This window comes from Ceraceosorus guamensis (genome assembly GCF_003144195.1).
Source record: "Ceraceosorus guamensis strain MCA 4658 unplaced genomic scaffold IE81scaffold_8, whole genome shotgun sequence".
Classification (NCBI taxonomy): Eukaryota; Fungi; Basidiomycota; class Exobasidiomycetes; order Ceraceosorales; family Ceraceosoraceae; genus Ceraceosorus; species Ceraceosorus guamensis.
The window spans coordinates 56,822-79,115 of record NW_020290003.1 but is presented as its reverse complement, the minus strand read 5'-3'; the positions used below and the strand labels follow the sequence as shown (position 1 = coordinate 79,115).

Sequence of the window (22,294 nt, the reverse complement as noted above, 5' to 3'; positions counted from 1 at the left end):
GATCAACGCCTATCGAGCGGAGGCCTCGCCCTTATACTCATCATGTATGAACGACTTGACTCGCCCATGCTGGGCAAGATGCGCACACATCTCGCTAGCACCAGCTCGTAATATTATCTCCTATTCCTACTCTCAGCACCGGGTCCACCTCCTGCAATACCTCCCGTCTTGCCACCTGCACTCGACCCATTTGCCATGCTTTTGATGTCCGAGGCATCCAGACCTGCCGACGCCTGTATCCGAACGATCTGAAGCGAGGTACGTCGAAGTCGAACGCATTGGTCAACTTTGTATGATTCGACTAGGCTTTGAACAGAATTGGTTTGTCCTAACTCACCTCTTCGAGGATAGGTCTGTACTCTTCGTATTTCTGCGCGGCGAGCTGATGAACCAGTGCGCACCCGTGCTGTTAAGCACAATGCACTGCGTCGAATGGCAAGAGGATACGACTCACAGCAAACCCATCTCGGCGCATCTCTTTGCCTCTGGCGCTTCCTTCACTCTGTTCGTGCGCGACACCTGCCCAATAAGCGCGCGACCTTTCATAGAATGCCTTGATGCTCTCGCCTGCGGCGCACAAGACGAACGATCAGAAGAGGACTCAGTTGTGGGAGAAGACGACTAGGGCTTACCAGGCTGAGGCGTAGAGATGACATCCTTTTCATCCCGATTTGCGGCATCTTTCGACACGCCCAAAAATGTATTGGCTTTCTCCCTGAGCGCTTCCCTTTCCCTCTTTCGTTCCAATTTGATCTTTTCAATCTCTTCCCTCGTCCTCTCCACCTCACCTTCCCAAAGCAGCTCATCGTCGTCCATTTCGTTTTCTGCCATCTCTTCTCCTTCCGGCTGCTCCCTCTCCTCCTCCGATCCTGGATTGCTGTCGGAGGAAGAGTCGGAAGAGCCAGATGCGGATGAGGATGATTCATACCATTCCAAAGCGTCGATTGGACAAGATTTGAGACAGTTGAAGCGCTCCATCTTGACCAGATCAAGAGTGTAAAAGTCGTCCAGGGTCTGATGAAGGGGAACATTGGGGTCTCAGTATCAGGATGCCTGCTGGATAACTTTTGCGAGTAAAAGAAGGCAAGACCTACGTATTCTCGATCAGCAGTTTCATGGATGCCGCCGTAGCAGTACAGCTTAAATCGAAGCAGTGAGAGCACCAGGTGTTCAGCGCAGGGCTTGCATGGGGTCTCCATCGGATCGGACGGCCAGGCTTACCACATTGCGCTGAACGGCGAGCATCGCATTATATCGACCGATCGGCACCGACTTTTGCGGATCGTCTGGATCGTCGTCTTCTTCTGGAGCTGCTTTTGTGGGAACGACGTCCTGTCGTGGAGGACGGCAGTATCACGTTCAACGACGATTTACGGACAATGCCAATTCATGCGCTAGCTCACGTTTGAGAATGCCTCTTGCTCCTGCTTATCTTGGCCGTCTTTCGTCTCGACGCCCTCCTCATCTTCGTCCTCTTCTCCATCACTTTGAGCTGCCCTCCTCTGTTCAGGCTGCACCGCCGCTTTACGTCTCCTCTTGCCTCCCTGCATTTTCTTCCTTCTCAAGTTCAGACTGGTCCATCTTCCATTGCCGCTCAAAGCATACGCGAACAGATCGTTGTGACAGAAACTTTCCAAACTTTCCTCATCATTTTCGTTATCCGTCACGCCGCCAAAGAGGACGCCCGTGTTGCGCTGAGGCCACAATGTCATGGTGCAGCCGCTGCGTTGACCTGGCGCATAGCCTATCTTGCGTTTGCGCGTCCATTCGATCTTTCCACGTGCGAACAGATCGCCAGTCTCGGCATCCGGCGCGATGGTCAAGAGCCACGCATCTTCTAGTGCTATTCCTTGAGTCCTCTCTCCTTTGATGTAGCGCTTGCAATACCCTCCGTAGAGCACGACACTGCGTGCACAGAGCGTCGTTGGTGTCAGATGATTGCCGCACTCCAGAGTAGCACACTCACCCTTCAGGAGTCGACAAGAGTGAAAAGCCAGATCGTGCAGGTGGCTGCGAAGAGTGGCAAAGAAGCGTTGGTGAGGAGCGAGCACTTTGAAGACATACGGGACTGGCAACTTCAACGCGCGCCAATGAAGATCATCTCACCTTTCTCAGCTCATTCTGTTTGATCTCGTGCCATTTGTACTCCGCAGTATCAAAGATCCACAAGTCGCCGAGGTATGTGGTCCTCACCCCGGTATCCTGAAATCCGCCAAAGAGTACAATCTAAAAAGAGCCCAGGGCAGCGATGAAGTTCGAGTGAAAGAGCATAATCATCTGTGGGTCAGTCTCGAGTGTGAGGAGGGGTGGGCTTTGCCTGCGTGCCGGGACACTGCACTCACGTATTGTTTCCAGCACACCATTCGATGACCTGATCGAGCTGATGGTCTGACTTTTGTGTCGATGCGATCCCACGATTTGTTGGCTATGCTAAAGATCCAAAGCTAAAGATTGAAAGGGACAAGAAAGCAGCACGGGTGACTCAGGTCAGCATCGCTGCGATCTGCTTTTTTTTTTTTTTTTTTTTTTTTTTTTTTTTTTTTTTCTACACGAAAAGCCTCGGCGTAGACTACCTAAGCAGCGGTGCTGCGAGCATGCACTATCAACACTCACATCTCGGTAATGAAAGAACTTGTTGAGCTTGGGCCCTGCAAATTCTCCACCGAACACGAAGAGCATACCTCCAGCGGCTGGACTAGCAGCGACAGCATGAGCAGATCTGGGACCTGGTTGGTTGGCCGAGCTGTACTGCCTCCATGTACCCCTATCTTGCGAGGAGGAAGTGGTGGAGTCGGCTTGATTGGCAGTAGCAGCAGGATTGCTGGAGGGTGTGTAGCGGAACAGATTGGCGTAAAATGTCGCTCTGAAGGAGCAGAGGTGCGGCGAGTGGGCCAAGGGAGTCAGCTAGATCTCCTCGCAAGTGTCGACGATACGTTTGAAATTACAGTCAACCTTTTGCCCGGATCTTTGCATGGACGCTGAGGAGGTCGAGCGCCGCGCGATTGAACGCAGTCTTGCAAGTACGACGCATGCATGGTGGACGTCCATCCACCTCTGCCTCTTCCGGACAGCGCACACGCACTGCCTTTCCGCCTCCAGGCCTCCGGTGTCCCAACATTATCCACGCACCGCTGCCCATCCTTCCCGCACGACACAGCACAGCGCACTCCTACGAAGTACCAGCTAGCAGACTGACCTATCTCCATCAAAGTATTCCCCACCAAAGAACCAAAGATCGTCACCCAGAGGACAAGCGGTGAGTGTAGCATTAGCTCTCCTGGTAGGAGCCATGCCCACCCTCTCTTCCAAAACCTTGTGTTCCTCTTCCCACTCCTTTTTGAAATTGGCCAACAAAGCATCCAAATCCTCTTCCTCCGCTTTCGACGCTGCAGCTGCCGCAGCTGTTGCGCCTTTGGACTTCTTTCCTGCTTTGCCTGTAGCAGTACCGGTGCTCGATGATTTGTTACCACTACCGCTGCCCACGCCTGCGCCACCACCCTTCTTGACAGATTGCTTGGCGGCGCTTCGTGCGGCTTTGGACTCTTGCTTGGCCCGCTTGGCCGCTTTGGAAGCGGCCTTTTCAGCAGCCTGAGCCGCTCCACCACCGCCTTTCTTGCCCATCCTCGCGAGCGCAAGACGGAGAGGGTTGGACTTGCTGTTTGCGAGCGGCGTTCAGATGACGAGCGTTGCAGAATCAAGTTGAAAGCTTTGCAGTCAGTGAAATCACAAGTCTTGAGTTGTGCATCAATTAAAGAATCGACAGACGCAGCTGCATACACACAAACTAGGGCTAGCGCATATAGGCCAAGCTCTTTTCTTTTACTTTTGAGATTTCAGGAACCCTGCCCTCCACTTTTTCAATATTGAATGCATGAATTCCATACAATAATAGTATTCACGTGGTTTCCGCTTGAATTCGTGATTGTGAGCGCCGCCTCAGTCAGACTTCATTTGATCGCGAATCATGAATGCGAATCTTGATTGCCTTCCCCTCTGCTTTCTCGTACGATAAGAACTTTGATTTTTGTGCTGACGCGCTCGACGCCCGATACGGATAAGGCTTCTCGAAGAATAGCGCGCGGCCTTGATTTGAAAAAGTGGGCGAAGGAGCAGTCACATCGGAGATCACATGACTGTTTACTTTCATAAGCATCCTCCAGCCATCATCGCCGTCATCCACATCCCCTCTCTCTCTCTCTCTCCCATGTCGCAGCCAAGCTCTCTACGTGCCGTGCCAAGCGCATACTGATCTGTGCACAATCGATAGGCAGGCTACAAATACCACGCAGGGCAAAAGCAGGAACGACCGTCGGCGTGTTTGGATGATGGTCCGGGAGGGTGACGTTCACGATGAGCTCTCTGAAGAGGAGGCATCATCGCAGATGAACGATGCACCGGGGTCAGAGCAGCTCGAGCGGCAGGACACGAGCCGACGGGAGGAGCAAAGGCACGACGATGGCAGCGTCGGCAGTGATAAGAGGCAGCCGCGCGCTCATCTGCGCACCGACACTCGCACTCGCGCTGGACTCGCCCGCTTGCTGCAACATCTGAAACCGGAAAAGCAAGGCATAGAGCCGCTCTCGCTAAAGCTGCTACGTCCCCCTCAGAACAGCAGCGACATTCTCCAACTCTTCTACCTCTGGTCCAGCGCAAATCTCAACATTCTCTCCTTCTCCACCGGCGCACTAGCGCCAACTTTGGGCTTGGATATGCGATCCAGTCTGATCTGCATTCCTCTTTGGATAGCCCTCTTCAGCTTGGTGCCCGCTTATGTGGCCACCTTTGGACCGGCTACCGGCCTGAGACAGATCGTGTTCTGCAGATACTCTTGGGGCTACTATGCCACGGGCGTCATCATCGTGCTCAGCTGCGGTGAGTCGAAGTGGGTGCACGGTCGATTGTAATGCATCAAGAGGCTGTGATCTCTCGAGTGCAACGCGTATCCAGCGCCCACGCTTGCTGACATGTTTGATAGCGCACTCGCCTTTTGCAACGCTCACAATCAGCCACGCAGCTGGGCTACAGCATCCTCAACACCATCCTTGGAGGTCAGACTCTACGCGCCGCCTCTTCCTCCCTCTCCCTCTCCCTCAACGCCGGCATCATCCTCTCCATCCTGCTCTCCCTCCTCATCTCCTTTTCAGGTCTGCACATCCTCACCCTGTTCGAGCGTTACGCCTGGATCGTCGTCTTGCCCGTCCTCATCGCTTTGCCTGCTGTGGCCGGTACTGGAGCTGCGGGGCTGCACTTGCCGGTAGAAGCGCCGCTCACTACGCAGGAGAGAGCCAGAGCGGTCTTGGCTATGGGGGCTGTGCTTGCTGGCTACGTCATCACTTGGTCCGTGAGTGTCACCTGATGCAGCAGGCCAAGCATGTCCGCGAAGAGCGCTGAGTAGGTGCCCATCTGACTCTGGGACGGCGCATTCCGCATCTGGCTCAATGATTGAAAAAGACAATGTCTTGTGGTGAGTGTCGTTCAGACCAAGGAGCCGAGGAGCCGCACTCGCACGACACTCAAATTGCTCACTCAATGACCATGGTCGGCTGATGCATCTTTCTGCAGACGTCACGCGACACTTGCGTCCAAGCACCTCGCGTCGCCTCCTCTTTCTCTCCGTCTACCTCGGTTTCCTCCTCTCCACCGCTCTGACGATGGTGCTAGGGGCCTCCTTTGCGCACGCTTCTCAAGACATTCCAATCTGGTCCGAAGCTCTATCCACGTCTTCAGGACAACTCGTGCGCATTGCGCTCAAGGACGGAGCGGGAGCTAGGTTCGCCAATGTCATCCTAGCGCTCAGCACGGTGGGCAATGTGGCGCTCACTTTTTATTCGTTTGGATTGAGCTTTATGAGCTTGCCCCGAGTGTCTCTCAGCAGAGCGATGCACAGCAAGGGCGAGGCGAAGCGCGAGGAGCGGATGGAGAGGGAGGAAGCTAGAGACCATGCTGGCAAAGATCAAAATCATCAGGTCTCCTCAGCTCCCGAAACGCACGCGTCACTGGGAAGAAGAGCGACAAAGCTGATGAAGCGGCTGCAGCATCAGCTGCCTCGTTTCATCTATCCCCTACTCGCCACTGCTATCGTGCTGCCACTCTCCATCGTGGGAGCTAATAAGTTCAGTCAGACATTGACCAACTTTTTGAGCATCATTGGCTATTGGGCTGCTCCTTTTTGCGCGACCCTGCTCATGGAACATTGGATGTTCAAGATGCCCGATGCCCGGCGACGAGCGAGAAGCGGGCTGGTGGAGCACGTGGGAGCGCGCGCGCTGGGACAAGAGAGCAAGCCGTCGTGGCAGGTGCCAGCAGGGCAAGATGAGAGCGAGAGCGCCGCAGCGGATCGGAACGAGTCTGGGAGCGCGAATCGCAATCGCGATGCGCAGATGCGGGAGGCGGGGGTGGAAGCGGATAGTCTGAATGCACCATTAGCACTAGCCTACCCTCAAAGCATCTATGCGAATCCCAACAAACTGCCGACCGGACTCGCTGCGCTAGCCACTTCCGTACTGAGCGTGGCGATCATGGTTCCCTGCATGGACCAGGTCTGGTTTGCTGGACCATTAGCACGACGATCTGGAGATTTGGCTTTCGAGGTCGGCTTTGCCCTCTCGATCGTGCTTTATCCGCCCATCAGATTGGTGGATAGGCATTGCTTTGGGAGATAGCGCGAGGAGTTGGCCCGGGGGGAGGGGCGGGCATCCTCTGATCCGCCCTCTACGCCCAAGCCCGCTTCTCGAGTGAAAATCCGTTTTCATCGCGTTGCGCTTTCCTTCGATGCTGCGCCCACTGTCCTGCCCATCGTGTACGCCATCAATCGTAGCAGTGCTTGCCTTCTGCGGCGGTCAATACCATATTTACTCGCGGCTGCGGAGACACCAGATCAAGCACTGCTCCTTGTGATCGCCATGGCCAGATGAAGAGCATGGGGCAAATGCAGCGCTTCTAAGTCATTCGGTGCAGGTGCGGATCGCAAACATGCCATCATGCATCGGATGAGAAGCAAAGAGGGGTGAAGGTGAAGCTTGATGGGGGAAATGCAGGTGGTGCGATGTCGTGCGGCGGTGGAATGACAAGAGAGCAGCCGCACTACCTCGAGACGGTCTTATCCAGCAAGTCCTGTGCGCAAGAGCCACACATCACCAGAGAGAGAGTGTGTGTGTGTGTAGGTGTGTGGGGGGCGAGGAGACATCAGCTTCCAAATCTACTCGCGCATGGCAGTATGACTTGACAATTCTTTTGCGTTGGGAGAATGCGCACCTTTGCCTCGTTTACTTTGCTCGCGATAAAAGGACTTCCTCCACGATCCGGATGATTTGCGATCATCATTCGCCTGTGCGCCTCTTTCACCCTCGCCCTAGTCAGCGCTGTCTCTCTACAGAAGGGTGCGTGGGTAGAGACAGAAGAGCAACGCGTGGGGCGTGAGCTTATGATCTACAGCAAGGGGAGCCTGACAAGTCGCGCAAGGCCCGAGAATTTCGATACGGCTACGGCACCCTTCGAATCGGTGCTCCTCCGTTGCCACTCGTTCGACGATCCACGCTTCAGGTGATCTTTGATTTGAAAGCATGAATATGCAATCCCACTTCTTCCCTTAAGGCTTGTACCTTGCCTCGCACAGAGCAACGAATGCCGCTCCTTTTGCCATCAACCATCGCGCGCAAGAAGTGCGACCTGCGCATTCTGATGCACTCTCCCCCTGCTCTTCCTCATCCACTCACCTCAAGCCCAAGACGAGCGCCGCCTCCTTCTTATCCATCTTGTTCTGAAATCCCCCTTTGTGCCATTTGCCCGCACCCGCAGCTCCACTGGCACCGCTACCTCTCATCAGCATGCCCGCCAACAATCCTCCTCCTATCAATGCCGAGCCCAGCAGGATGGGCGTGGTAATGTGTTGAGTGGGGGAAGGTGTAAAGGCGAGCTGAGGTGTGGGCTGTAGGGAGTGCGCACGTGTGCGTGAGAAGTGACGTGCAGATGGGTGCGTGGGCGTGGGGCAGAGAGATTGCCTTGATGAGGCTAGACGACCAGTTGCTGATCGTCCCATGAGGGCGGATGAGGGGGAGGAGATTGCGCGCATCATCTTGCTTTGGGGGGGTGGCAAGCTTCGTTCGACCTGGCACTGGCCTTGAAGATGGCAATGAGCCGGTTGGAGAGCCGTACGATTGCGCAGCTGCAAGGACGCGAACTTGCAAAAATTGTCGGGAGGGGGAAGGGTCGGTCCCTCGTTTCAGAGTCCGGCTGTGGACAGGATTTGGAGCGAAGTACAGGTGAGGATGGTGGTCAGTCACATGCAAATCATCCATCGATCTGCATCCTTCAAATCCATCGGGCTCGATTCACGATTCTTGGAAAACCTTGCAGCCCAAGAACCTACGCGGCGTCAGCGAATCACGTGATGAGTTCCCGTGTTTCCAGCCCAGCGTAATTCATGATTCTTGATTAGAGCCGGGCATCAAAACATCTAGACCACACACACACACACACACACACACACACACACACACACACACACACACACACACACACACACACACACATCGGCAGCGACTCCTGCCATCTGCACTCTGACCTCGACAATGCTCAGAAATCTTCCCTCTCTGTGCATCACACACTTTCTGTGATCGTATCGACATGACCCATTAGTCCAGAAGACCCCTTTCTCGCAACCGCAACAAAGTATCGCAATGCAGCTGAAGCAAAGGCTGCGGAAAAGCTCCGCTAGAACCTTTCTCCGGGCTGTATTCGATCTGCAATACGAGTGGCGGCGGCATGCCAGACGAATCCATGGCATCCTCTTCTGTCGATGCAGCATCGCGAGCAAGGTCGCACATGCGTACCGACAACCTCTTCGACCTCGACCTCGGACCGCCCTCTGCATCTTCTGACGACTCAGACTGCCGCTCTTGGTCTTTGGTCGCATCCACGTCCTCTCCTTCGAACGTGCGGTGGGTGTGTACGCCAACGAGCTCCTGAGCGGATTGCATCATGAGTATTCCTGCCGACCAGCCCGCGTGATGTGACGTCGAGGAGCACGAGCGCGCTGCAGATGTGTAGGGAAGCACGCGCGGGGCGCTTGATAAGCGCAGAAGTAGACCGGAGGGATGTCGTAGACAGACATCCATCCCTCGAGCATGCGCGTCTGCATCCGCACTCGCACTCGCACTCGATACAATTTTCACAAGCTTCCTGACGTCCAGCTCAAGATCCGGATCTTTACGAGCGGGTGAAGATGGCTGCCAAGCCAAGATGAACAGAGCAGCAGTCAACACTGCGCAAAGACCCAAGCAGATCTTTCTCAATCCCAACTTTTCCGCTCTGGCTCTGACTTCGAGCGTGCCGGTGCTGAGAAGCACACCTAGAGCGGTGAGGTATGTGGGATGCTGAGACAGGCTGTAGATGGAGAGCAGGACGCTTGTGTAGTGCAAAAGGGAAGCGTAGGAGATGGTCCATGCTGTGGAAGATGAGATGTGGATGGTCAAGCTGGGCCAAGTCTTGTGGAAATGCAGCAGCGACTTTTTCGATGAGCGACTGCCAGCACCTGTCGTTGTTGTGCTCGTTATGGAGCTCATTCCTGGCGCTGGCGCTGGCGCTGCTGCTGCCTGCTTGCGTGTCTGCGTGGCGAGGAGAGCAGGACTGGAAGGAACGCTGGAACTCGGCGTCGAAGTGGTTGGGCGCTGCGAACGCGACTCTCGAGGCTGATGACTGCTTCTCCGCACCATGCTCGGCGTCGGAGTGTTCAGTAACAAGGGTGAAGGTGGTCTGGACCAGTCCGTTGCGCCTGATCGGTCCAGTGCATTTGCACCAGTGAAAGTGAAAGATGCAGTGTGCTTCATTCGCGGCTTCGAGGAGCTGAGCGTGCGTGGGCGCGAGGTGGTGGACCGCGAAGAGTTCGAGGTATCCATGACGGTCGCGCTGTCGAGGACTTGGCTAGATGGCGAGCGTGAATGGAGAGCGTGAATGGAGAGCGAGAATGGCCTTCCAAGCCAATTCTGCGTCTCTCTGCCCCTCGCAGCGCCCTTGATTGACGATTCTTTGTGAGGCGTCAAAGCTACGAAGCAAAGGCCTCTCTCGCCCTTGCAACACCTATCAGCTCTCCGTCGCACAGACGATCAATCTGGCTGAAATGAGCGCGAGGCGATCGAAATTTGCTGCTTGACGATCGCTCGTCGGAAGCTCGGAAAGAGTTCGGGGCTTTGGCAGAGGCCTCGAGTGAGAGCGAACGCTTCAACGTAGAGGGCGAGCTTGGCTGTTGTATCGACGCCTACAGACTCGATGGCGAGGGTGAGGGGCAGGTAGACTGCTAAAGAGGTAGGAATGCGTGCCCGAGTGTGAAGCATTCGTGCATCTAGCATCTCCACTGCCGCACACGAGAGAGACCATGGTAGCGTGGCCGCGCCACTCTCGCAGCTGCGAGTGGGAGTACTACTTACTACTACTCACTACTACGTTCATCATTCGCATCGCCAGGCGACAAAGCGAAATCTCAAATACGCCGTTCGCCGTGCCAAGGCATCAGTCACAGTGCGAAATGCATGCCCCATCCGCGTACACACCAACGAGTCACAGTCGAGTCGTGGTCAGAGTGTCCAACTCTCGATTGTGTAGGAGATGCGAGCATGAAGGACGTGCGCAAAAGGATCAAGCGAACGTGTGTGAGAAAAGTCGCGCGCATCCCGCTCGCCCCTCGCTCGATCCTCTCTCCAGCTTCTCCGCGTGCACACCGCACGCACGCATGCAGCAGGTCCGCGCACGATGCCCCGCACAACCAAAAAAAAAGCCTCGCTTCGAAGCAGCGAGCGCGAGAAATGTGCAGACCACGTGATAGTTGATCGGTTTGTCCGACGCACGGGCATAAGTCAAGCTCATCAATCGTGAATTTGAATCTCTAAAGAAGGTGGAGGGAGGAGCACATCGAAGGTTCGGTGGGGTGCGGTGTGGGGTGGTATCGTCCATGGGGACGTTTTAAGGGCTTCGCGCAGCGCAGCGCAGCGCACCGCTGCTCTCCGCCTCCAACCCACCAACCAGACCTCTTGCTCAACACTTGCTTCGCCTCACAAGCGCGCAGGCTTCATCATTTAACCTGCCCTTCATCCTTCGCTCCCGCCATGTCATCCAAGCCTGAACTTCTCATCGAAGTGTATACGGACCCAGCGTGTCCGTGGTGTGTCGTAGGGCACGCACGACTTCGATCAGTCCTTCGCTCTTCCGAATTCGAAAGGAAAGTGGGGGCATACATGACTCCCCGACTTGTTATTCGGCCCTACATCCTAGATCCTCGTCTGCCCGCCACCTCTTTCGAGCCCCCTTCTTCGCACTACGACGATATCGCCAGTACCAATTGGACAGCTGGTAAGCCTCCCAGCAAAAAGGAATACTTTGAAAAGAAATTCACGGGCGGGGAAGAGGCGCTAAAGGCTTTCGAACAAAAAATCGACAAGAACGCTAAAGAGGCTGGAGTGGACTGGAAGTGGACTTGGAGGAGCGAGAATGCCAAGGTGGGAGCGACGTGGGATGCGCACAGACTTGTTTGGCTGGCCGGTGAGGTGGCTCAAGAGGGAGCGAGCAGCGGTGCGTCCGAACTATTGCTCGACGCTGCGCAGTCCGACGACGACAAGTATCCTGCGAGTAGGCAAGAGGTGAGCATGGAGCGTCTGTACAAGGCTTTTCATACTACCGACGATGCGCAGATGGACCTCTCCAATCGAGACTACACATCCCGCTTGGCCCACGAATTGGGCCTGTTTGCGAGCGTGCAAGAAGCCAAGAATTGGTTGGAGAGCGATGCCGGCGACTCGGAGCTGGCACAGGCACTGATGGTAGCGCAAATGAATGGCGTACAGAGCGTACCCTTCTTCGTTATTCAGGTGAGTAGCGACCGGACGATGAGCGCGCGCAACCACCTCGAAGGTCGAAGGTGCGCTGACAGTGTCTGGAACTTTACATGGAATCTCTTTCACGCGGCAGGATGGAAGCGACCACCTGAATGGATCGGGATCGTACGACGAATTTATGAAGATGTTCGACATGGCCGCAGCGTTGCATCGCTAACACTTGGCTGGCAATCCTACGCAACGATACGGAAGGGCATCATAGCGATGGCAAGCATCATCTGCAACCTCGATGCATTCGCGTTCGATGCGCTGTGACTGATGATGCTACTTGCAATGTCAGACTGTTGGCGCAGAGGTATCGTTCGTCTAGGTCAGATCCTCGGCTTCTCGACCGCCATGGATTGCCGCCTATTGTGCGAGGCCTGGCAAGGTTTTGAAAGTCAAAAAGGTCGGCTAGAAATCACCAATCGCGGAGCTAAGAGGAGGGAGTGTGAAGCTTCGCCCTCCATCCATATATGTGGTTCGAGAATCACGAACCTTGATCGATGCACGATGATCACGGCTCACGAGGCAAATACGATGTCTCCTTCGTCAGCATGTGTCCATACTTCGCGACTCGACTCGATGACTGAGAGGTGAGACAGTCAACGTCATGCACCAACGCTTGCATCCGTGCTGATTGGACCCAATCAATCGTGAATCAAGAATCGCAAATGTGACGACAGCATGTGGTGACTGCACGAGACCAAAGCTCGCCTAGCTGCCTCCCTTGCGCTGCTCGTGCATGGCCGGCTTTGACTCTGATGCGTTTGCGTGTATACATGTAGGTAAATGTGCGGCTGCAGCTCCGCCCGTACTGGCCCGCCCAGCACTGCAAACGCAAACTTTGTCATGCACGTTGGCGCTTCTGAGCTGCATCTCGATCGACACAGGCAAGATGCACGTTTCCTGTAGGCACATCTTCTCCGCTTTGCTCGATCTGTGCCAATGGCGCTGCATGGGTGCGTACCGGTGCTGTGTGTTTCATACCCCACACATCGCATCGAATTCGCGTGAGGCGGTGCGTGCATGACGGTCTGTCACTCAAGACTCACACTGCTGCTGCTGCATGGATGCACTTCTGGACTTGGTGGGGGCGCGGCGTCTTTGTTCCTGCAAAAGTGTGACTCATGATTGCTGAGATAGCAGCAGGTACGGTATAGCTGCAGTCTTCTACACTCTTGACCCAGCGCAAACTCGATCGTGACTGGAGCAATTAAGTCGCCGCGCGCGGAGGATTTCGAATCGTGAATCGCACTAGGCTATACGTCCGCGTGCTTCAGCTGTCATGCATCAGATGATGCGGCGGGCACGACGCCATGAATCACGAATAGCAAGCAAGGGATCGCCTCAACTCGCGACTTGACCAGTGAGTGAGGGATGTTCCCGCGCTTTCAGTCCTGCTGTCTCCCCTTCAGATGGCTGCTTGTGTGATTCTCTGCGGTCTTGGGCCATAATGATGCCAAGCACGACCAGCGAGAGCTGGTTGCATGTGCAATCATGTGCAGTCATGATTGCAGCGTGGCCCTTGGAAGCAGCAACGGCAGAATCACAATGTGAATGCTCCTGATATAAGAAGCGATTCGGATTTGCCCTTAAAGGACTGTCCTATTCACCCACTTCCCTCTTCCCGTCGTCGACATCGAACATCCAACCATACATCGAGCCCATTTTTCCCCTTCGGTCTCTTTCAGACAGACAAGATGCGCTTCAACCTCGCTATCGCTGCTGCCTTGGCCCTTGTGCCCGCCGTAGTCTTGGCTCAAGGCAACACCGGTCCTGACGCTGGAACGGTTGTCATGTGAGTCGGCTCAGATAGAAGGCGTACAGACAGGCGAGCTAGCATGAATGGCTAGGATTGAGCACGCTGGCTGCTCCACCCACTTCGTTCATTACCTGGTCGCTGACGTCTTGTCCTTTTCATTCACGTCCCATTCACCCTTTCGCGCTTCCTAGCGTGGCTCCTGATGGCACCAATGCAGGCACTGTCATCACGGCGCAGCCTACTCCCAGTGCCAGCGGGGGCGCAGGATCTGAGGTGCCCACGCTGACGCCCACTGCAGGGGGTGGACCAGATAGCACTACGACAAGCTCTGACGAGAGTTCGTCGGTATCCACAACCACGACTTCCAGCTCTAGCACCAGCTCCACACCTACCTCCAGTACAAGTTCCACTTCCACTGCTTCTTCTACTTCCTCTTCCCCCAGAAGCCCCGATGCTGCGGTCGGAAACATTCAACTGAGTGGCGCTACCGCCCAGCTCGGTCTCGCCATGGTTGGAGTTGTTCTCGGAGGTGCCTTTGTCCTCTGAGCTTCCTGGTGGAGCAAACTTTCCAATGCAAGGTCGTCGCTGCCAGAGCATGCTGGCTGTATCGAACATACCGGAACGCAATCAGAAAGATGGCGCATCGCAAATATCAATCACAGATTCTTCTGCTTGATACTTTTGACTGAGTTGACAGCTTTCAAATGTACTGTTGAGGCCGTGACACCACAGCACAGCGTGCTGGAGCTAGAGGTACGCGTCTTTCTGGTCCGGACTAACCTCGGCGGCGTTGATCGAGCGAACCCTGTGCCTTCCCCACTCGTGAGGATTGGTTTCAAAGCTTCTATGAACACTTTTTGGAAAGGTTCACCATCAGGTTTTTTATTCGCGCATCAGCAACGAGACTGAGCTGCTGCCGTGTCCCCGCATCAGAGAACCTTATCCCCTCATGCCGAGCGGACTCCGAACTGCGGGCCGTGACCTTGCATGCAATGCCGTCGGTACCAATTTCTGTAGCGCTCAAAAAGTACGTTACTCACTGTACAGCCACGGCGTGGGTCTGTAAGCATCACACGACAGGACGGAAGTCGGTGCAGATCTTGCTGTTGCTCTCGCCTTGACGAGATAGGGAGTGCTGTCAGCTTGTTCCCCAGAAGCTGAGGCACGACTACAACGACCTTGCTTCTGTCTTTCACAGCAAGCACACTTCACCACGAAGGAGCACTAGACCCACAATGCGCGCTCAACTCGCCTTTTCGATATCTCTCGTCGTGCTCTTCGCTTCGGTGGCTGCGCAGGGTGGGAGGGAGAGCGATGTCGTTGTGTGAGTAGACACCGATGCGCTCGCTGCATGCCTCGACACGACTGCCAAGAGCACTCCGTCGCTGAGCATAGTGACTTCGTATCCCTTACCACGTTAGGGTGGGCCCTCTGGGCTCGACAGCCGGAGGCACAATGATCACCATTGGGCCTTCCATAGGACCGACAGATGGCAGTACTTACACCTACACCAGCCCAACGAGACCGGCCATCTTCTCAGACAGTGTCGCCACAAGCAGTTCGCCAGCGTCAACTTCCACTTCGACTGCGATCTCAACCAATCCCAATTCTACCTCCAGTGCTTCCAGCACAACTTCCTCCATCCCGAGCTCCATCACCTCGCTGACTCCGACTTCTAGCAGCATAGCTAGTGTTCCATCCGCCTCTGCCTCCCGCACCCCTGACGCTGCTCACAAGGGCTTGCCACTCAGCTCCGGCTTATCGGCTCCCATGGCCGTCGCTCTTCTCTTCGGATCTCTCGTCGCGCTCTGAATACACGTCCACCTCGAGGAGTCCCGAACACGATTCTGCAATCATGAAATGAGTGCACGTAAACAACGCCAAGACGGTGTGCACTGCTCGCGCCCAGCGACGACTTGCTCTCCCTTCCTCGTGATCGCACACGCCACTCATGACTCACGTTCGAAGGACTATCGGCTGATAAGAGGTGCATCGCATCGACGTATGAGGCGATACGATCACGAGCCAATCACGATGGAGTGCTATGACAGCGTGAGGATGCAAACTTGATCAAGCATGCAGTCACGAACGAGTGAATCAAGGCTCACTCTGACTACCGAGTCACGTACGTGCCTCCTCCCGTTTGAACACGCTGCGCTGGCCACCCCCGCGTTGCGCGGAATGCCGAAAGGTATGCGCTCGCATCTCCGTCGCCGTATTGCAGACTCCTGATAGCATCGACAGACCTTGAAAAGAAAGGAGAAAGCGCTACAAGGTAGCATCATTGAATGCCTAGTGGCAGTCTGAGTCACGAGTCGAAAGTCGAGAGTGGGATACGGTACATCCCAGATAGTAGGGTCAGTGATGTCGTTCGTGAGCGCAAGTTGAGAGTCGCTATAGTCAACAGTCAATTTTGTATCAAGAATCTTGAATGATGCTGGGTGACAGTCAAAGTCAGATCAGTCAGCGTTCCGCAGTAAGCAATACCAGGGGTGAAGTTGAAGTTGCTCTGATTCAAAATTAATCAAGTATCATGCTGTCAATTAACAATCGTGAAGGGCAAGCTTCCTAGGCTAGCACAGCCACGCGCGCACGTACATTACAGTATTCACGATTGTGATTGCAATCAGCAGCGGTCACAAAGTCCCACACGCCGAGCTCGGGCGAGCGGGTGTTTCATGCTCTCCTTCGATCGCATTGCGTCTCGTCAGCTGCTGCGCTGCCCCTGCCTCGCTCAGACTCGTCGTCAGTCAGAGTCTGTGAGTCTAGATGGGTGTGCTGATTTGAGTGCTGATAATTCAAGATTCTCTTTACCTCAATTGCGCGCGCCAACATTCGTGATTTCCACTCGACTCACACTCACACTAACGACTCGCGCATTTTGATTCAAATTAGAGCGTGCCAAGACCAGCGTCAGCATGATCGAAGTTCACAATGCGCGTCAGCGGCGCCGAGCCACGCCTCTGCTCGTGACTTTCTCATTCAGCTTCGTGATTGCGTCGAGGATACCTAGCTGTCATCAGGGTGCAAAACATGTATGAGCGAGGATGAGGATAAGCTATGTCAGACTCCAATCCTGCGTGTGAGAGCCTTATCTTGAGGTTGTGAGGAGGTTGCCATCTTGGGAAGGCGAGGAGGGATAGGAGGCTTGAGTAGCGCTAATGGTGACGAGACTGCGACTGCTGCTGTTGCTCCTCTCGCCGCGCGCAGCCCGCCGGGGTCCACTCAGACTCGTGCACGCTGCACGTTGAATTCGTGAATGTGAATACTCGCGACTGTGCATGCACGTCATCACCCCTGCGAGGCCTGATCCATCCGCGAGCTCTCCTTCTCGCTGCGTTCATCCTATCTGCTGCTGCTGCTGCATTCGTCATTGGGTAGAGCGCTCATTCGAACCTTGTCAGCACTCACAGTCCCCTTCACCACGCATCTTGGCATCGACACTTCTACAAACGAGTCGCCCGTCAAACAGAAATTGCTGCTCTTTCTTCTCACTCACACACGATCCATTACCACCGACAAGTCCTCCATCTAGCGAACCAGCGCGCCTCATCTCCTGCTTCATCTCGACCAGCCCTTCAGCTCACCCAACACCGATCGATAGCGCAGCCTAGCTGCGAGCTCAGCAGGCCGTGGTGTGCGAAGACAGTCACGGTGATCGCACGTCCTCCTAGGCGCTGGGTGCAACCACCCGGGCTCGGGCCGCATTTCCCTATTGTGTAATCACCTACTCGTGATACAGCTAGCCTGCCATGACGTCCACAACCAAGCTGTGAGTGCCGACCACACAGTCGATGTAGGCAGACGTGACGATCGAAATAGCTCACGCTCGAGTGCTACTGGGCCTTCTCGCTCCGTCAGCACCATTCGCCCTCTGCCTCATCTCGACTTCATAGCCGGGTTTCCCGGTATTCCAGGCGACGCATCAAGGACCTCTGCTCACATCACCGGAAACATCGAAGTACGCCTGGGATCGAGAGGCGCGAAAGCGAGCTTTTTGAGGATCGAGTTGAGAAAGCTGGAGAGCGTTGCTGGTGGCGAGACGTGGGGAGAGCTTGTTGGAAGAGGTCCCACAGTGTAAGTGCCAGATTGGTCGAGGTGACAGCGGCAAGCTCACACCACGCATGCATTATTGCACAGCGTGTGGAGTGCGCGGCCTGGCCCTGGTGCTGGCGATAGGGAGGAAGATGCTGAAGGGAGCTGGGAGACGTTGCAGACGGTGAGTAGTACAATCGAGTAGGGTAAAGAGATATCGGGTCTTGCCTTGTCCACATCGCTCACACTGGAGCGCGGCGGACAGGCAGACTTTCCGTTCCGAATACCCATCCCGGAAGGGCTTCCACCTACTGCCAAGCTAGACAAGCAGTGTGGCATCTCTTACGAGCTCGTCACCAGTCTCTGCGTCAAAGGCAAGAAGGGCCTCTTGAGAAGCAGTCCGACGAGCTCAATCGTCCAGAGCACGCACCCAATCGCTCTGGAGAAGCACGAGCTGCACTCAACGTGGCCCATCTACCACATCTCTGACGAGCACTCGGATGGTGAGTGAGAAATCAGCGAGATGCGGAAAGTGGGCCTGTACGTGCGCTGATCATGTCTTGGTGTTGGGCAGAGAATGATGGAGTGAAAGCTCGAGTAGAGCGGACGCAGACCTGCTATGGTCCCGGTGACACGGTCACGATCAAGGTCTTTGTATACTCTACGAAGGTGGCTCCCGTCAAGCTGAAAAGCGTGGCCTTCAGCGTGCGTGAGACCATCACCTTCCGAGGCGGCGGCAACAAGACGAATCGACTGAGCAGCTTTGGCGGTGGAGGTGCGGCCGCTTCGCAACGGACAGAGACGCTCGCTCAAAAGTCAAAGACGTACGGAAAGAAGATGTACAAGGACGAAGAGCAAGAGTTCATCCTCACCTGCCAGATTCCCAAGAGTCACAGTCTGATGACGATCCAGACCGCCAAACATATCGAGGTCAGCTACACCATGCGCATCTACGTCGACGTCAGCAAGGCTCCAATCATCATCGATCATCTGCCTCTCACGATCACCACGTTTCCTAGCGCGCAGAGCAAAGACGTATGCAATCGAATAGGCTTTGTGCAAGGCTTGAGTAGAAACAACTACACCGACGACGCTTACTCTACCGTCGTCAGCGATCGCCAATCCGCAGTTGGTCACACCGGCCATTCTTTGAGCTCACGACCACCTGCAGTTCAGCGATCGCAGTCGTACGGCAGCAGCGGCGCGGGGACTGATGGTGGTGGTGGAGGGGGAGGCATTGGTCGATACGGCGTCGGCTCGGATCTGCGCCGGAGGGACACTGTCATGACACAAGGGACAGCAATTTCCGGACCCGGCATGGCAGGACGCGGTGTACCGGGCCAGCTCTTCAGCTGGGGAGACATGGGAGCAGCACAGGCCTATAGTCATGACGGGCCTGGTCCCATCCGCCCGAAGTTCGCGGGCCCACCCAGCATCTACGAACGGCCTGAGCTCAATGCGGAGGAAAGTCGAGCGATGTTCCATTCTGCCAACATGTCGGAGAACGCAGCTCGTTTAGGCGTCAGCTCTGAAGCTTTATCTGGCCCTGGAGTCTATGCGGCTGGATCAGGCAACCAGAGTCGCTTCAATCTGCAACGCTCACCTTTCGAGGCCATCTCTGAAAGCACCACTCCCAATCCGCACGCGTCTCCCACCGGCTCGCCAGCCCCCGGAGCCGCGGGTGCTGCACTTGCCGCGCAACAAGCTCAGCTCTTGCGATACGCTAGTGCCAACGCCTCTAGGCAGTCCGTCATCCGCAGACCTCAATCAGCCGGTGCGAGCGCAGTCAGCGAGGCTCCTTCCGACACTGCCGAGCAAGAGAAGATGCGGCTGTATCAACGGGCTAGGGAACAAGCGGAGCGCAATCAGCGCAGAGCTGACGAAAAGAGGAAGAAACAAGCAGCTGCACTCAGTCAGAATTCCAACAACAACGTACCCGACGCTGCTTCCTCAGCTACTGTCGTGACCTCGTCGCAGAGCGCAGGGGCCATCGCAGCGTTGTCGGCAGCCAACCTGGCGGCAGCTCAGACGTCGAGAAATGTGTCCGCGCCCGTGCCTGGAAGTACAGCATACAACAATGCAGCGAACGAGAAGGCTAGGCTGTACGAACGTGCAAGAAAGGAGGCAGAGAGGTATCAGAGTGGTTTTGAGCAGGGTGCTACCTTTCCAAAAGAAGCTTTGGAGGGCTACAAAAACGGCTTCGCGCAGGGCTCGTCAGCCTCGCTCTCGCACGCAGCACCGACGACGAGCGGGACCAATACACCCTCACGCCTTCAGCCCGGATCGATGGCCAACGACGACGAGGATCGTCGCAGGAGTAGCGCTGCGTACTGGATGGGTGAAAACGCTGCCACTTCAGCCGCGACCGCTTCGAGGGCAAACATTTCGGCTTCGGCCGAGAGAGCTCGGGCCGTATCCGCAGCTACCCCAAGACCACCCGGGTCGTGGTTGACAGCTGAGGAGGAAAAGGGAAGACTCTACGAGACTGCAAAAGCTCAACAAGCCGCAGCGGAGGCAGAAGCCAGGATGGCGTCTCATTCTCCGCCTGCCCTTGGCGCTACTAGTCAAGATACACCGGGCGCAGCCAGCTCCGTCAGCAATTCGGGGCCTAAAGCGCCCATGCCAGCTTACTTGAGCGCCGAAGAAGAGAAGCGAAGATTGTACGAACGGGCAAAAGCTGAGCAAGCGGCCGCTGAAGCCGATGCCCAAGCTAGGAGCGAGATTTTAGCCCAAGGAGGTGCTTCAAGCGCCCGAAGTGGCCCTTCTGCGCCTCCAGATCATCCGTCAAGTGCTCCTGCGCCTGTCGCAGCCCCGCGCAACGAGAAAGCCCAGCTCAGGCTGTACTACGAGGCGCAAGATGCAGTTGCCAGAGGCCAACATGCCACAGCACCTGGCCCTGCTCGATCGAATGGTGTACCTGGCACCCAGTCAGCACCAACGCACGTTCCCAATCCGCACTTCAGCTTGTCTCATCCGGGCGATGGAGACAGACCACAGCCCTATCAGCCTTACGAGACTGCACCAGTGCCTACCTATCATCAAGCCACAGCTTCGGAGACGCATTTGCCGTCTGCAAGCACTCTGAGCACCTCGAGCGCTGCGGGCAACTATGTCAACAATCGACAGACCTTGCACGCTAATGCATTTCCCCCTTCGGCTGGGGTATCACCTCTTAGCACCCCCCCTGCGCTTAACAACAATGCGCAGAGGTCTTCATACGTCGGGGTTCCATCATCTTCTCAGACCACCTCAAACGGATCCCGCGCACCGCCCCCTTCAGCTCCGAGTCAGCCATACCCTGGTGCCGGAGCTGTCAGCGAGAAAGAACAAATGAAGCTGTATTACGCTGCGAGAGACGCTCAGCTCCAGGCGGAGAATGAAGCCGCAGCTGCTGGCGCATCCCTCGGCAACGTGCCCTCGTACTCATCTCCCCCTGGTCAAGCTGCATCAAGCGTTGCGGCTACCTCGAGCGCGCAGCCCGGCGAAGCTCAGTACTCGACGTCTTCAGCAGGTCCAGCATTGACCAGACCGGCTGCTAGCTATGCCCCTGGATTCACTAGACCGGGGGAAACCGCAGCTCAACCTGTTTACTCTCCGTCTGGCAGTAGCGCTCAGCAGACTAGGCCTTTCAGCATGGTCTCGCAATCGGCTTCGAATCCAATAGCGAGCGCTGCGCCCATGATCGGCGCAAGCGGCGCATCAGCTGGAGTCACGTCGGTCCCTCAGACAAGTGGCAGCTCAAGCGGACAGAGACCCATGTCAATGGCCAATTACAAACCGCTGCCTGACGCTGTTCCGAATGCAGGGTCCGCAAAGGCAGTCGGTACAGCGGATCTGGCCCCCAGCTTTGCCAACCACGCCCAAGCTGCGCCAGCAGTGCCGCTGGAGTCGGGCACGCACTCGTATGGATCCATTGCTCCTCAGAGGCTTCCAAGCGCTCGAACAAGTTCAGCTCAAATTGTCTCTAGTCCAGCACATGACCGCTTGGCAAGCGACGCGACCAGCTTGACCTCCTTTTCGGACTTGCCTCATCACGACCCTTCCATATCTGCCGGCAAGCAACGGAGCCTGAGTCCGCGAATCGAGCAGCAGCAGCAGCAGCAGCAATCGGGGCTGCACGCTCAGCTCGCATCAGGACCTCCTCTGCCGCCGCCTTCGAACGGTCTTGGTGGTCTCTCGCAACTTAGCACGACTCTGCCCAAAATCGACTTTGGCAATCTGTCCCCGCTGGAGTTGAGAGCTGGTGTGCCACCTCTACCCTCATCTGGCGCGCAAGCACCCACGACGGCTGTCTCTAGTCCACCAACATCGTCCATCTACTCTCCCAGGTATGCTCAACATTGGGACGACGACGATGAGCCCGAAACTCCTAGAGCTGTCTCTGCTGGTAACACCAGCTCCTCTGCGCCTCCACCTTTGCCGCCGAAGACCCGTATCGGCTGAGTCTTGCACGTACTCAACGTCGAGAGTCTCGCAGCATCGAACAGATGTGCCGAGCTTGAGCGATAGGCGCACCGATCGTCATTCGCAACTCATCCATTTAATTATACCCATGCCGAAGGCGCAATCGAATTTGGTGCTGTCGCTTATAACGAATTGTGGCGCTTGACTGTTCTATGAATCCAGACGC

General features: G+C 55.8%; 9 protein-coding genes across 9 annotated transcripts; 5 read left to right on the top strand and 4 right to left on the bottom strand.

The window, feature by feature from the left end:
- Nucleotides 1–104: 104 nt before the first annotated feature.
- Nucleotides 105–3,702, bottom strand: IE81DRAFT_309946 (galactose oxidase). The gene is made up of 12 exons (XM_025512407.1): nt 3,197–3,702; nt 2,614–2,863; nt 2,343–2,444; nt 2,107–2,226; nt 1,967–2,010; nt 1,404–1,905; nt 1,222–1,332; nt 1,095–1,139; nt 633–1,014; nt 455–567; nt 338–382; nt 105–248 (listed from the first exon to the last, which is right to left on the bottom strand). The coding sequence occupies exons 1-12, from the start codon at nt 3,619–3,621 to the stop codon at nt 114–116; spliced, it is 2,274 nt and encodes a 757-aa protein (XP_025371989.1). The 5' UTR covers nt 3,622–3,702; the 3' UTR covers nt 105–113.
- A 623-nt stretch (nt 3,703–4,325) lies between these two features.
- IE81DRAFT_345221 (hypothetical protein) lies at nt 4,326–6,662 on the top strand (the record flags this gene model as incomplete). The annotated part of the gene is made up of 4 exons (XM_025515893.1): nt 4,326–4,872; nt 5,007–5,341; nt 5,452–5,464; nt 5,563–6,662. The coding sequence occupies 4 exons, from the start codon at nt 4,326–4,328 to the stop codon at nt 6,660–6,662; spliced, it is 1,995 nt and encodes a 664-aa protein (XP_025371988.1).
- A 523-nt stretch (nt 6,663–7,185) lies between these two features.
- On the bottom strand, nt 7,186–7,822 carry IE81DRAFT_286588 (hypothetical protein; the record flags this gene model as incomplete). The annotated part of the gene is made up of 2 exons (XM_025511676.1): nt 7,186–7,369; nt 7,716–7,822. The coding sequence occupies 2 exons, from the start codon at nt 7,820–7,822 to the stop codon at nt 7,186–7,188; spliced, it is 291 nt and encodes a 96-aa protein (XP_025371987.1).
- A 639-nt stretch (nt 7,823–8,461) lies between these two features.
- Nucleotides 8,462–9,733, bottom strand: IE81DRAFT_320792 (hypothetical protein). Its single transcript, XM_025513139.1, has 2 exons — nt 8,531–9,733; nt 8,462–8,492 (listed from the first exon to the last, which is right to left on the bottom strand). The coding sequence occupies exon 1, from the start codon at nt 9,711–9,713 to the stop codon at nt 8,634–8,636; it is 1,080 nt and encodes a 359-aa protein (XP_025371986.1). The 5' UTR covers nt 9,714–9,733; the 3' UTR covers nt 8,462–8,492; nt 8,531–8,633.
- IE81DRAFT_320790 (hypothetical protein) lies at nt 9,734–10,338 on the bottom strand. The gene has a single exon (XM_025513138.1). The coding sequence runs from the start codon at nt 10,329–10,331 to the stop codon at nt 10,104–10,106; it is 228 nt and encodes a 75-aa protein (XP_025371985.1). The 5' UTR covers nt 10,332–10,338; the 3' UTR covers nt 9,734–10,103.
- Nucleotides 10,339–10,946: 608 nt separating this feature from the next.
- IE81DRAFT_320789 (hypothetical protein) lies at nt 10,947–12,506 on the top strand. The gene is made up of 2 exons (XM_025513137.1): nt 10,947–11,858; nt 11,959–12,506. The coding sequence occupies exons 1-2, from the start codon at nt 11,229–11,231 to the stop codon at nt 12,040–12,042; spliced, it is 714 nt and encodes a 237-aa protein (XP_025371984.1). The 5' UTR covers nt 10,947–11,228; the 3' UTR covers nt 12,043–12,506.
- A 670-nt stretch (nt 12,507–13,176) lies between these two features.
- Nucleotides 13,177–14,291, top strand: IE81DRAFT_364528 (hypothetical protein). The gene is made up of 2 exons (XM_025516865.1): nt 13,177–13,665; nt 13,821–14,291. Exons 1-2 carry the CDS (start codon nt 13,568–13,570, stop codon nt 14,173–14,175), a joined length of 453 nt encoding a protein of 150 aa, XP_025371983.1. The 5' UTR covers nt 13,177–13,567; the 3' UTR covers nt 14,176–14,291.
- A 209-nt stretch (nt 14,292–14,500) lies between these two features.
- On the top strand, nt 14,501–15,669 carry IE81DRAFT_364527 (hypothetical protein). The gene is made up of 2 exons (XM_025516864.1): nt 14,501–14,953; nt 15,051–15,669. The coding sequence occupies exons 1-2, from the start codon at nt 14,865–14,867 to the stop codon at nt 15,439–15,441; spliced, it is 480 nt and encodes a 159-aa protein (XP_025371982.1). The 5' UTR covers nt 14,501–14,864; the 3' UTR covers nt 15,442–15,669.
- Nucleotides 15,670–16,955: 1,286 nt separating this feature from the next.
- Nucleotides 16,956–22,289, top strand: IE81DRAFT_320786 (hypothetical protein). The gene is made up of 5 exons (XM_025513136.1): nt 16,956–17,401; nt 17,491–17,706; nt 17,770–17,848; nt 17,930–18,167; nt 18,239–22,289. The coding sequence occupies exons 1-5, from the start codon at nt 17,382–17,384 to the stop codon at nt 22,105–22,107; spliced, it is 4,422 nt and encodes a 1,473-aa protein (XP_025371981.1). The 5' UTR covers nt 16,956–17,381; the 3' UTR covers nt 22,108–22,289.
- The last annotated feature ends 5 nt before the right edge of the window (nt 22,290–22,294 follow it).